The 13,118-nt window shown below is 40.7% G+C and overlaps 1 protein-coding gene across 1 annotated transcript; it reads right to left on the bottom strand.

The window, feature by feature from the left end:
* Positions 1-427: 427 nt before the first annotated feature.
* Positions 428-10,064, bottom strand: dhx34 (DExH-box helicase 34). Its single transcript, XM_022738618.1, has 16 exons — positions 9,137-10,064; positions 8,114-8,425; positions 7,504-7,758; positions 7,308-7,410; positions 6,826-7,043; positions 6,569-6,743; positions 6,197-6,390; positions 5,985-6,086; positions 5,614-5,877; positions 5,007-5,180; positions 4,772-4,877; positions 3,833-3,939; positions 2,780-3,046; positions 2,367-2,558; positions 1,195-1,339; positions 428-1,041 (listed from the first exon to the last, which is right to left on the bottom strand). Exons 1-16 carry the CDS (start codon positions 9,839-9,841, stop codon positions 899-901), a joined length of 3,462 nt encoding a protein of 1,153 aa, XP_022594339.1. The 5' UTR covers positions 9,842-10,064; the 3' UTR covers positions 428-898.
* Between the last annotated feature and the right edge of the window lie 3,054 nt (positions 10,065-13,118).

Genomic DNA, 13,118 nt, shown 5'->3' with positions numbered 1-13,118 from the left:
ACAGTTTGCTACTTCTGGTCCAGAAATGGTGTTAGAGTACAGTACTGACAGTCATGCGATCACAACTGCAGGCCCCATTCTTACATCTTAATAAATGTGCCTTTTGATTTGAGTAATCAATAACTTATGATTTCTAAGTAACTCTGTATTAAGTACTATTTACTTTTTTGTTCATTGATTTCTGCCGATGTGCATATTTTCAAATGTACGTATTTATTAGTTTCAAAGTAATTAATGAGATATTACCTGTTTATTTATTTATTGAGATATTTATTCTGATTCTTTATTTTTTTGAGACAGGTTTTTATCTTCCGTGCTGTCTTACTTCTGACTTTGTGCCAATGTGCTGCTTTGAGGTGTTACATATCGTGGGTTTGTATCATTATTAAACCCTCACTCTATATTTTAAAATCAGTGTCTTCTTCTCTCTCACTCGTACATGTCATTAACTGACTGTGCCTTTTCCCAAACACTGTATCAAAACATCCACGAGGCTCACAAAGGAATCTGGAAAAACATTAAGCGTGTTCTTTTGTTAAGCAAAGGTTTACTATATTTCCAGCCTTTGAATAACACCATAATACGCTTAAATTTTGGAACAATTATTTTGGGACTGGACTATCTTGGGACTATTTTGGGATTTTGGTTTTTACAAATGTGGATATCCCCTATTGGAACAGAACTATACAGAAGGTGGCAGAAAATATATCTGGTTATCATCAGAGGGAAGTAACAACACTTTAATTTAAAGTTTCTCAAGTACAAAAGGAAGGAAATGTGTCACAAATGTTATGGTAAAAAAAGACGTTATTCCATTAATTCAGTGTATCCTCGACAGAACAGACAAAAGTTGTGATTAGTTGTTGTCCTTTGGGTCCTGCGGTCAGTTAGTGGTCTGTTACTTGGCAGAGTACATGTGCTGCCGTTTATGTTTGAGGATCTCAGTTGGGGTGAGGGTCAAGTCTTCATTACAGACATCACAGTGATAAACTCTGGTGAGACTGGACACTGACGATGAGCCTGGCTTTTCATCTGCAGGCTCTGAAAACCACAACACATACCCTCAATTAGTCTCAAATTATTAATCTCACACCAATTATCTGTCGGCTGCTGAGTATGTTAGCTTGTGCATTTGTTTAAGTAATCTAATACCAGAAAGATACTTCAAAATAGATAACATAAGGAGTTTCTAACCTTCTTCCGCCTGCTGCTGTTCTCCTGCTGGCCTGCAGGAGGCCTCGTGCTGCATGCGCTCCAGTGGAGTCAGAGGCATGTAGAGGTCACAGTTCGGACAGCTCCAGAAAGTGCGTAAACACTCACTGTAGAGGTCCTTAGAGTCCTAAAAATCATGCAGTGAAAACACAAGGATCGATGATACTTAATAATATGTGTGTAAGTCAACTCCAAATGACATATATTCATTTAAGCACTTATTCTTTAAGCACGAGTAATATAAATACATATGTTTGAGTCACGATATAAATATATAGATAAGATATCTTTTTAGGGAATTAAATCTTTCTGTTTTATTTGGTTTCTATTTATTTGTAACCTTTGTTTATTCAGGTAAAGTATGTTGCCACGTGAGACCCTGTTTCACATACATGCATTACTACACTTCTTCATACATGGAAGCTGATCTGTTTAACAACTCTTCATCAAATTAAATTTAGGAGGATTTTTTTAACAATGAGGAAAAACCAATAGGGACAATAAGGCCTACAATTATTTAGTATTATTATTTAATAAGTACATTGATTTATTGATATTTATATCACATGGACACAGATAAGCAGCAGAAAGTTGAAGGATGGATGGATTAAATAAAAACTAATTAATTTAAGCCTTTTTAATACCTTCTCAAGCCTTTTGTTGAGGAAACTGAATTCACCCTGACTAATGTTGTCCATTAGTTCTGTTCTGTTCAGCTGTTGAAGTAACAAGCTTTAACCTCAGTAATGTGTATGTCACCACCTTTCAACACCTTTACACTCGGACAGAAAAAACATTTTGATGATGTCTGTTTTCATCTGGAGGATGATGAGGTGACAAATAATGTGCAAAGGGACAATCCAGTGTTCAAAAGTTATAAATTGCTCTGTTTGTCATCTATGATGACTTCTGGATCCCCAGAGACAAATAAATTCCACCTATGGGGTAAACATCCAGAAAAATCATGTTGATACTGGCACCTCTCACCTTTGAAAGACATGAAATTGCTGTCTTTAATTGATTGGTTTAACATTTGGTGATACAAATGAAATAATGACGATTAACTTATGCATATGTGAACTGGTACAGCTGACCCAAAGTTCCACAAATAAATATAATGGAAATTTCATATCCAAACATGGAGACAGACTCACAGCCAGACAGTTGTAGGTGAAGGAGCTGCTGACACGCAGGCCTCCTTTAATGGGGTGCGGCTTGGCCTCGACTCCTGGAAACAGCGGGTTTAGATGTGAAGCTTTGCTGTCAGACAGCTCAGACTCAGACTGAGGGCCGATGTACAGGTTCTGGGTCTGGAAAGCTGTGAGTCGTCGCAGGCTGTAACTGACCTGGGAAGTAAGGTAAGAAGTACACAGGAGGTGCAGACAGTATACTGTATATAATGAGATTGTATAAAGATGAATGAAAATCTGAGTCACTGAGAATGTCTGGAAAACAAAAATGAACAATACAGACACAAGCAATGCATATTCACCAGTATGTGTATGAGCTACTTATTGTTTTTGGGCAATATTATCCTGTAACCACCGGGTCAGCACTGCATCAGTACCTCAGTATAGAGCAGGAAGCGGACCAGGCCTTCACTCAGCTTCTCCATAACTCTGCGGGACACCCCCTGGACTGCTGGTCCTCCCACTGTGCTCTGTCCGAGCTGGGCCAGCAGGAGGCGCTCCCACTCAGCCCTGAGAGTAAGCGCTGTGGACAGCACCTTCAGGGCCTCCTCTGGCTCCCTCAGCTCCAGCTCCAGCCAGCTGTCCACCACCAGACGCGTACAGTCAGCATTACTGTCCACAGAGTTCGCTACCAGCAGCAGAGCCTGGTGAGGTCATGGAGGTACACACAAAATTAATAACAGTGCATCATGTGTGACCTGACCAGAGCTGGGAGTTACAGATTAGAGCATGATAAACGAAAGGTATTTCCCTCAATGATGATGACACATTATATGAGTAGTTTGTTTTGTGACATAATATTGAAGTATGTAAAATTGGGTCAAAATTGTACTAAAACAAAAAAACAAAAAAAAATCTGATTATAAAAATAAAATCTGCGGTAGTATTTAAAGTGACTTCTGTACAGTTGACAGTTTTTTTTTTACATTTTCTGCCCATTTCCTGAATTGAACATTTAGGAAATGTAATTAAATGGCAGATTCTGAGCTGTCTCGCTGTCTGTGAGTATCAGTTTAAACCAATTAATCCAGTATTTTGTGGTTAAAATTGTTATATAATTGATAACAATATCTGTGTAAAATACCCTTAAGATGGCAAAACAGTTTTTGAAATAGGAATCACTCACAATCACATATACTTTTTCTACTATATGTGCCTGAACTCAAGAAGAAAACTCAAATAATGCTCTTATGCAAAAAGAGCAGCACCTCTAATCCATACGTATAATTAAAACAGTGTTACTTGGTCCCAGTATACCAATAATACTGCAGTGCAGGAACCAGTGTATTGATAATGGATAACAGGAGAGCCTACCCTGGATCATATGGGTTTATCATCAGATGAATTTAACATTATCAGGGATAATCCAGGAAAAGAAAACATTCAGCAGTTTGTGGTGGGAACAGGAACATCCCACATCTTGTACTAACTTGCAGCGCTGGAACCCGCACGCAGTTGGACAAATATGGCTTGTTGGTCTCCAACAGAGTGACGAAGGCTAGCAGCTGGTGTCTGCTGCTGTCCTTTCGATCAGGCCCTGCAGGCAGGAAACAGAGACAAAGAGGGAGAGACAGATGAGATATGATGAGAGGCACACACAATAAGAAGAGTGAAAGGAACAAACACATGAAGAAAAAACAAAAAAAGAAATCATCGGTGGATCAGGAGGCAGGGGAATAGATGTTATGTGGAGAATTTGGAGTCAGTAGCAGTCAGTAACCGCAAACAAATGAAACCGACAAACGGTGGGCGCAGTTCTTCAAGTGCAGAACAACCAGGTATTAACTTAGTCTCTACCACATAAAGAAAATAGTTTTGAGAAATTGGCCTAAGATTTAAGAAACATCATCACGAATAAAACAAATCAGTGCAACAGATGTTGTCTTTTCTAGATTTAAAAGCTCTCCCTACATTGTGCTTTAAAATGATTTAGAAATCAAGTTTGAACCACTGAGTTCAAATGTCTCGTCACGGTGGATTTCATTAAACGTTTCCTGGATTAATCTCCCAATGTAACTCAAAGGTGTGTTTTGTTCTTATGAGCAGTAAATTATGACTCTGTATTTTTTGCATGTGTCTGCCTCTCTTGTCATGCTCAGTCTCCTGATACTGCTCTCCATTTTCTTTTCCCTTGGAAGAAACTGGAAATAAGCCTTCTTGTTTTTTTGAGTTTAACTTCTATCCAGATTCGGCTTTCACTGTAGAGCTATAACTTTCAAATAAAATCCATAAAACAGCCACACCAATGGAGTGAAAACAGATGACACAATTAACCTTGATAATAGGGTCATTTTAGGGTAATTCATTCATGAATGAAGTTTAAAGATTCTACATGTAGTACTTCTAAAGAAGGTGTTTTAGAGGTTTACCCATTTCTCTGCAGTCATCCTCAGGCACATGTAAGACCTCTGGGTCACTGGCAAACACACTGGTCGGATGAATCACCACTCCCTGCTTATTCTTTGTGTGAAACACCTACACAATGTAAAATCACAAAGTAGAATGGTAAACAACTGCTTTACTGACACAGACCCCCCCCCCCCCCCCCCCTCCTATTGTATCATTAAAACTAATAGAGGGAGTAGGTGCAGCAGGAGGCCTGACCTGCTCCGAGTCCTTGCGGGTGGAGTTGTGTTCATCGGGCAGTGCCAGCTGAGGGTAGAGGCCTCGGCAGAGCAGCAGCTTAAGCAAAGCCTGCTGGCGGGAGGACAGGTCCTGACTGATGGTGACCGCCTCCTGCAGCTCTGACATGTTGTGACGCAACTTGAACTTCACCTCCTGTCACAGACCAAACAGCACCACAGACAGTGTAACCATCTCAAACATGCACAAAGACACAAACGTACCCTCGTCTGTAAAAAATGACCTTGGCCTTGACACCATATGCGCTGCACTTTTCCACTTTATACAAAGATAATATTGTGATATAATGTTGCCAGAAACCACACAACTTCCCCTCTAGGTCTTTCTGAAAACAGCTTAATTCTGCTTAGTGAAACATACATCTGCTCGGTTTAAAATATTAAGGATATGTGCATTCAGTATTTACTACACATGGTCCCAGCAGTTACTGTAGTTGTACAAACCCTATATATCATACAATATTGCAATATAGAGTTTATATATGTTAATTTATTTGTGAGTGTTAAATGTTGCACGTGAGGTTCAGAGTAACCTTTTTTTCCACGTTACATCGTGACTCTGAGTTCACCTGTAAATCCATGTTCTGTCCTGATCCCTCCTTGTCCTTCTTTCTTCTGGTCGTTTCCTCTGTGTCTGATCCCGAGGACAAGTCTCCGTCCTGGCCCTCGTCCAGCCTCAGGACTTTACGTCTGCTGCCCTCCTGCTGCTCGTGTTCTCTCTTCAGCTGATGCAGCTTCCTCCTCTCCGTTAGCCTCTCCCTGCGCTGTCCACGGTCACCACCAGAGGGAGCACTGTGCTCTGATTCCAGCAGGCCATGGCTCTTCAGCAACGCCTGTTAACCAGAGAGGAAGCTCATACTTGGAAATAATACCCACACACAAAAAACTGGTCAAACTTTTTTTTTTTTTTAATGTGTGAACTACTGTGTCAGTAGCCTGCCTTGAACTGTCTGCGTAGGTTGACCATCTCATACAGTCGCTGCTCCTCCAAGCCTCTCCTCCTGCACCACTTCCTCGAGCCACCACCTCTCTCTCCCTTCACCTGTTGAGCTCAAACACAAACTGTTTTAAGTACAGTGAAAACCATCATTTATTAGTGTGCAATTTGTTTATATTAAAAAGCCGCTGTCACATAATGTTTCTGTTACTGACTTCCACCCAGGCATTGAAGGTACTGAGCAGGGTAAAGGGGTCTCCCTGGTTGCTGTGCAGGGGCTGGCGGGCAGTGGCACAGTCTGGATTGTGCTGTGAGCTGCGCAGAAAAGGTGACTGCACGCTGAGGGCTGCTGCCACTGTCAACACGGGCTCCACAAGGTTAAACAAAGAGCCCAGTACCAGCATCTTCCCTGAATGAACACAAACATACACACTGACCTCAACCGGAAGAGGCCAAGCCCTACATGACGCTAAGGTGCCTTTTCATCGTATGCATTTTATTTAACCATTGTATTATTATTTAAAAGAACAGATAGAAAAAGAAAACTGAAAAAACCTACAATCTGGTTTTGGTGGAGGGAATCTTACCTATGACCACATCCACAGGCAGCTGTGACAGCAACTTCCCGATAGAGGTCAGTTCACCAAGACTGTCAAGCGCCCCCTGCTCTTTTAGATAAGTTACTGCTGTCTGGATACTAGCAGCTGGAGGAGGATCAATGAAGACAAACGAAAGTGGATCTCCAAGACACATGCTCTTCATCTGCAGGAGCAAAACAGCATAAATAAAGCTAGTGTTTAACTATGGAAGGGGAAGAATTCAAAAGAACTGCTCTCCTGGAGACCTGGAGAATGAGGGAGTCCAGAGCCACTCTGTGGATTTCAGGCACAGGATAAGGTGCGAAGGCGTCGTAGTCAGACTCAGCGTAGAGGCGGTAACACACTCCTGGACCTGTACGACCGGCTCGACCTTTCCTTTGCTCAGAACTGGCTCGGCTGATCCAGAACTCCTGTAGGCGTTGCATCTTTGCCTTAGGATCAAAACTCATTTCTTTTACCTTTCCTATGAAAGAACAAATAACAGAACAATTCAATGATATGGTTGTTGCTCTATTTCTGGGTCGTATATATATATTTTTTTTTGTTTGCTATTTAAATTTCTTCAAAGATAAAGTTCAGCTTGACAAAACGGTATCTTTGAAACCTTTGTGATACTCTTTAGATTCAAAATTGAGTTTTGTGATTTTGAACAAGGCTAGGCTGCACAAAATTAGGTTTATAAGGACGGACTCTTTAGGTAGCTATGAATGTACTACTAGTTCCATACCTGAGTCGACCACAAAACGCACCCCATCGATCGTAACTGAGGTCTCAGCAATATTGGTAGAGATAATGCACTTTCTCACCCCAGGAGGAGCAATATCAAACACCTGAGCAACAACACGGTAACAGAGAGTTAGAACAGATAAACTATAGCTAGCATATCAGATTCAAACGTTATATCCAAACAAAGCTGACTGTGCCTTATCCTGCTGGGCCAATGAGAGCGTGCTGTGCAGAGGTAAGACTATCCAGCGATGTGTATGTGTGGCATAAATCTGACAGGCCTCCTGGATGGTGGAGATCTCTGCTACACCGCTAAGGAAGAGGAGCAGGTCGCCACGCTCCTCAGGGGAGTAACGCTGATCGATGCCCTGCAGGATGCGTAGGTATGGTCTGGGATCCAGTTTCTCTGAACGTGATGGCTGCTCCTCAGGTGGAATGGGCTGGTATATCACCTTAGTACAGGAAACAGGGAAAGAAATATATATTTAATAACTTTCAAATTTATTTTGCAGGTGGCAATTTAAAATTTGTGATTCGAGACCAACCACTAGACTACCAAGAATATATTAAACTAACATGTTTTTGAAGAAGTGTTTTTGTCATTATATTGTTTATTTATCAACAAGATTTTTTTTTTTAATTCAATTATTATTATTAAAAATAAAAAACCCTTTATTCTCAGATTTTTGATAGTAATGGATAGATGTCCTTCAGCCCTTTTTGGACCAAAACTAGTTGCTTTGAAAACAGATTTCTTCTGGTGAGATGCATATTTACATCTGTAATTACAGTGTGTCCTCTGCTTACCTGTATAGGAAACAGCCTGCCTGGTACCTGCAGCACAGGAGCGCTGCTGAAGTAGTCAGAGAATAGTTTGATGTTGATGGTGGCTGACATGAGGATGAGTCGCAGGTCTGGGCGTTCAGCCACCAGAGAGCGCAGGACCCCGAGAAGGAAGTCACAGTGGAGATGTCTCTCATGCACCTCATCAACAATCACCACCTGGTACTGAGCCAGCGTCCTGTCCTGCTGGATCTGTCGGAGCAGCAGCCCCTCAGTCAGGAACGAAAGCTTGGTGGCTGTGGTCCGGGTGGTCTCAAAGCGGATTTGGTACCCCACCTGAAAATAAGCATTGTGTTTCTAATGCGGTTTCTTTTTTCAAATAAGTACTTATTGCATTGCTGCAAAAATAAGAAAAATATATTTGACTAAATCTGCAATTCATGATTTTCATTTTCTACTACTTTATGTTTCTGTATTTTTTGATTAATTATTTACACTATACAATGTTAATAAAGAGGGAAATAGCTTTCCACACATTACTACAGTTAAGGTAATACATTCATATTTCTTGCTTGGTTGCTTAATTAACATTAATTAACAAAAACAAATACATCTTGATTATTAAACAAAATTAACAGCATTTGTTTACATTTGTGATGCAAATGTTTAGTATTTTCACTTTATAATTTACTGAAAATAATCAGTTGGCAACAGTGCAACTGAATACTTTTTGGTCACTCAATCAGTCAAATGCTGCTGGACTTGAAGATGTTTCACAATTCATCCAAGAAGCTCCATTAGTTCTACTGACTAATTGTGAATCTTATGGAGGAGAAAACACCTGAGCCTCCCCACCAGTCAGTAGAACAGATGAAGTTGGTTAAATGACAGATCTCCCACAATTCCAGTTGCCTCTGACTGAGTACTTCTAGATATCTTATGTGCTGGATGGATGAATGTTCATGGACAAGTCAACAAATTCCTTTTAAAACTGTGCTTGACAAGTCTATGATATGGTTTGATAAAAATCTACATCTGATGACAAACCTTTGAGCCATACTGATTGAGACTCTCGAAGCTGACCCTCTTTGCAAGGGATATACAGGCAATACGCCGAGGCTGAGTGCAGGCTATGTTGTTGAAGCCAGATGACAGAAGATACTGAGGCACTTGGGTGGATTTTCCACAGCCTGTGTCCCCTGCCACCACGACCACAGGGTGACTTCGCACCAGCTCCACTATCCTGTCCCGGTACTGGAAGATGGGCAGGTTCTTTTGCTCCCGGCGAAGCTTGGCCAGCTTTCCAAAGCTCTGTCTCTGGCTGAAGTCCAGGAAGTGCAGGAGAGCCAGACGGCAGTCTGAGATCTCCTGATTGCCTGGCCCTGAGGATCTCTGCCTGCTTCTGTGATCTGACTTTCCCAGGCGCTCCTCGACGTCCCTGGTGCACACAGATACATTAATCCGGTAGCGAGCATCATACTCTTTAGGAAGGCCAAGATCTACTTTTCCAGTCTTTGCTCTGTCCTTCCCTTCTTCTTTGTCCTCTTTTCGTCTGTCTCCCCCTGACCCAGACATGTCCCTCTTTGTTTTAAACCTCTGGAAGCGTTCAAAGAAAGCCCAGAACTCTTTGTGCTCCGGGCTGCCCACCTGTATGTAGTCATGCTGGCGGAAAAAGATCTCGTCCATGTGAGCACGGCACTGCGGGCTGTCCCAGTCCCAGCTCCGGTCCCCTCTCCTCCTGTCTGAATCCATATTTACTGGAAGTTAATCGCTTCCTTTGACACCAAACAGGATTCAGGTTTACTCGCTGCTAACGGTTGGAACCATCATGTTTACGGCTTTAGAAACCGGCAGCAGCTTCATTAACCTGATTGATACCTCTGAATAAGACAAACTACAGACCTCCATTCATACCGGAGCGTGATGTTTTGTATTCATATGTCTGAGACAGGCCGAGGACAAGTCCTTAACATTGTTCCAGGCGGTAACAGCTGAGGTCACTGGACAATAACATGTTAAAACTGTTGGAAAAGACAAATACAGCTCCAACTGCTGCGGAGACCAGGGGAACAATAATACAGTGGGACCGTTCCCGGTCCGTTCTTTGAAATCTTCCGAGTAGAATCATATTTATTCCGAGGTGAATCTCTCAAATTCAAATTTAAAGAGACTTTATTGACATGACCGTTGTCAAATACCACACTCTCGAAGCACACTGCACAATACAAGGCAGTATCAATACGGAAAATTACATTTAAAGATATGAACAACAAAACATATTAATGCTACAGTTCAACAATATTTTACAAAAAGGAAGGAAGTTAAACACAACTGCAGGCGTAACGCTGTGAGAGAAGAAAATAAAAAATTAAAAGTTAATATAATACAGACCATGGTTGTGGATTATCATGTTCGAGGTAATAAAGTTAACCTACAAATGGTATGAGAGGAAAGCAGCTCTCGCTCTCAACCTAACCAGACACTGAGCGTTACAAACATCACTAGCCAATCAGAAGCAGAGCGGGGCGGGTCTTGGCAAGTTGGCGACACTGGCAGTGTAGGATTCAGCGGCTTGAAGGAGCCGGGCGCTTGATTCTGCAAGGTGTGATCGATGAAGTTACTATCTGACACCAGCGGCAAAAAAGTGCTCTCTCGTCATGAATTGGACCCCGGTCTTAAAGCTGCTCCCGCACACTGTGATCAAAAAATACGTGTGTGCACGTCCATTGCTGAAAATGATCTGTCCCTCATAATTTATTTGTTTACAACCCAAAAAGAATGAAGAAATAAGTGATAGTGGCCTCCTTGATTTCACCTCAGTTTACCAGTTCTTTGAGCACTTCATTGTTACTGTATTTTTTTGTCTTCAATATTTAATTATTTTTAATTAATTATTCCCCATTATTATCTGTTTTTTAGAAAGAAACACTTAAACGTTGCTGTAGTATTGTTTACAGTTGAAAAATGGTGCAAATGTGCAAATCCTTTTTCCCGAAATTTTTCAAAGTTGCTCGCATTTTAGAACTGTTGCATTTTAAATAAATGGTGCACATGCTGTTAAAAGGAAGTGAAAGCAGCCACCACAACCACCCACCCCCAATATATCTGAGAGCAGCAGGTGGAGCAATGGGACGCTTCAATAATACCAATCACAGCAGCTCCTCTAATCAATAACAGACAGGTTAATGAGCCAAGACTTGAGTAGGAAACTTTCCTCTAAAAGTTAAATATTAGCGGATCTCCGCCCACATATGAATGAGCTGTCAGGACTAACCTACCAACTACACAACTAACCAACTATTCCTGTGGTCAATACAGTACCAAACAATACAGTACCATCAACACTGCACTGACACTGAGGCACGTGCAATGGGCCAACAACATACAATTGCAGGGGCAATTTTCATCTTTGAAGAAAATAAAATCAAAATATGACTGACATTGTCTGACCAAATTGTTTTTTATCAGAACCTTTTCAGTGGTTATATTTAATTTCCTGCACAAGTTCCAGAATGTGAAACTGTTACTGTCAAAACATTTGTCTGCCTTTCTAAAAGCAACAAGACTTGAGTTTAATACTTGTTTGTATCTTAACATCAGCTCCTGATAAACATCTACAAACGACAACAGTTTGACTTCTACTGAGCGTTTTTTCTGGTAAGTGCCTTTGACCCTGTACTCTCATGTTTTTTCTGAAAAAGGTTAAACTGACGACCATGGGCGATGTTAGGTTAAGTAAGATAACACTAGCTATGCCTACTATTCTACTTTGGCCTCATCTATTTTGGTTAAAACTAGTCAATCCTCTAACCTAGCATTACAGAATAAGAGGGGTTCAAATTAGCATAAAGCGACCACAATGTAAACACGTCTCCAGTGATTCTACAGCTGAAATTCCCCGGTCATAGATTTGGTGAAACACCTGACTACACAGATGAACGTTAACGTGACCCCGGTGTGGAGTCCAATGTTGACCAGATGAACTTGACTGAAGAATATGGAGAATAGAAAATGGCAAGGACCTCATTGTATTAATATATATTTTTTAACATTCAATAATATTTTCCCATGCAAGTTGTAGAGTGTATTTACTTTCAAATGTTTACCTGACTTCAACACAAGTCTGTTATGTTTTAAATAGCTAGCAAACTTATGTTAGCTCGGTAGCTAGTCACAGCTAAAGTTATCATTTAGCTAACTGACAGGTGTCATTAACCTGAACAACCTTTTATACGTGAAAAACAATTTAGGCCGAGTGTGTAGAGTTTTATTTTTGTATAGCAGCCTGGAGACGCCTCATGTTTTTCTTTAACAGGCTAACATAGCAAAGGCTAACATTACCAGCTAGTTTACAGCAGTGGTAAAACCGCCTAATATGCTTTAAGTAGCTCTTTCAGCTACAAAACTCGGGACTAACGTGTAACCTAACGTTAGCGTCGGCCGAGCTAATAACGTGTTTCCCTGTGAAAACGACAATAAATGTCACTGGAAAATAATGGAACAAGTACTTTTTACTCCACTTTATTTATTCGAGAGCTAGTTGTAGCTACTAAAAATCTACAATGCTTTTATAAAACATGATGGATGCACTGCCACTGATTATACAAGACACGAAATAGTTAGTTAGTTCCACCTTCGCAGGTAAACCGTAACATGATACTTACTCATTAATGCGTGCTTAAATATCTAATATTTCTGCTTATAATCTTTATGTACTTTTACTCTGACATGTTCAATGCAGTTAAAATCATTTTTATATTGCAGCTTTGTTACTTTTATTCAAGCTATGGATCTGATTACTTACTATGTCAGTAAATAAATACATTAATAAAATAATATAAATACACCCAGATACACCCATCATGCAGACTGTTATTTGACCCAATATTATGTAAAATTTAGGCCAGTATAATGGAAGAAACCTGTGGTTCCCATAGGTTCCCATATTTCCCACATTTTCGAGACAAAACAGCAACATTATCTTTGCAGGAAAACATCCCAGTTACTTAACAATAATCCACCACTTGTC

This window comes from Seriola dumerili, unplaced genomic scaffold (genome assembly GCF_002260705.1).
Source record: "Seriola dumerili isolate Sdu_G_001 unplaced genomic scaffold, Sdu_1.0 BDQW01000036.1, whole genome shotgun sequence".
Lineage (NCBI taxonomy): Eukaryota > Metazoa > Chordata > Actinopteri > Carangiformes > Carangidae > Seriola > Seriola dumerili.
This window is presented reverse-complemented; position numbering and strand designations above follow the sequence as displayed.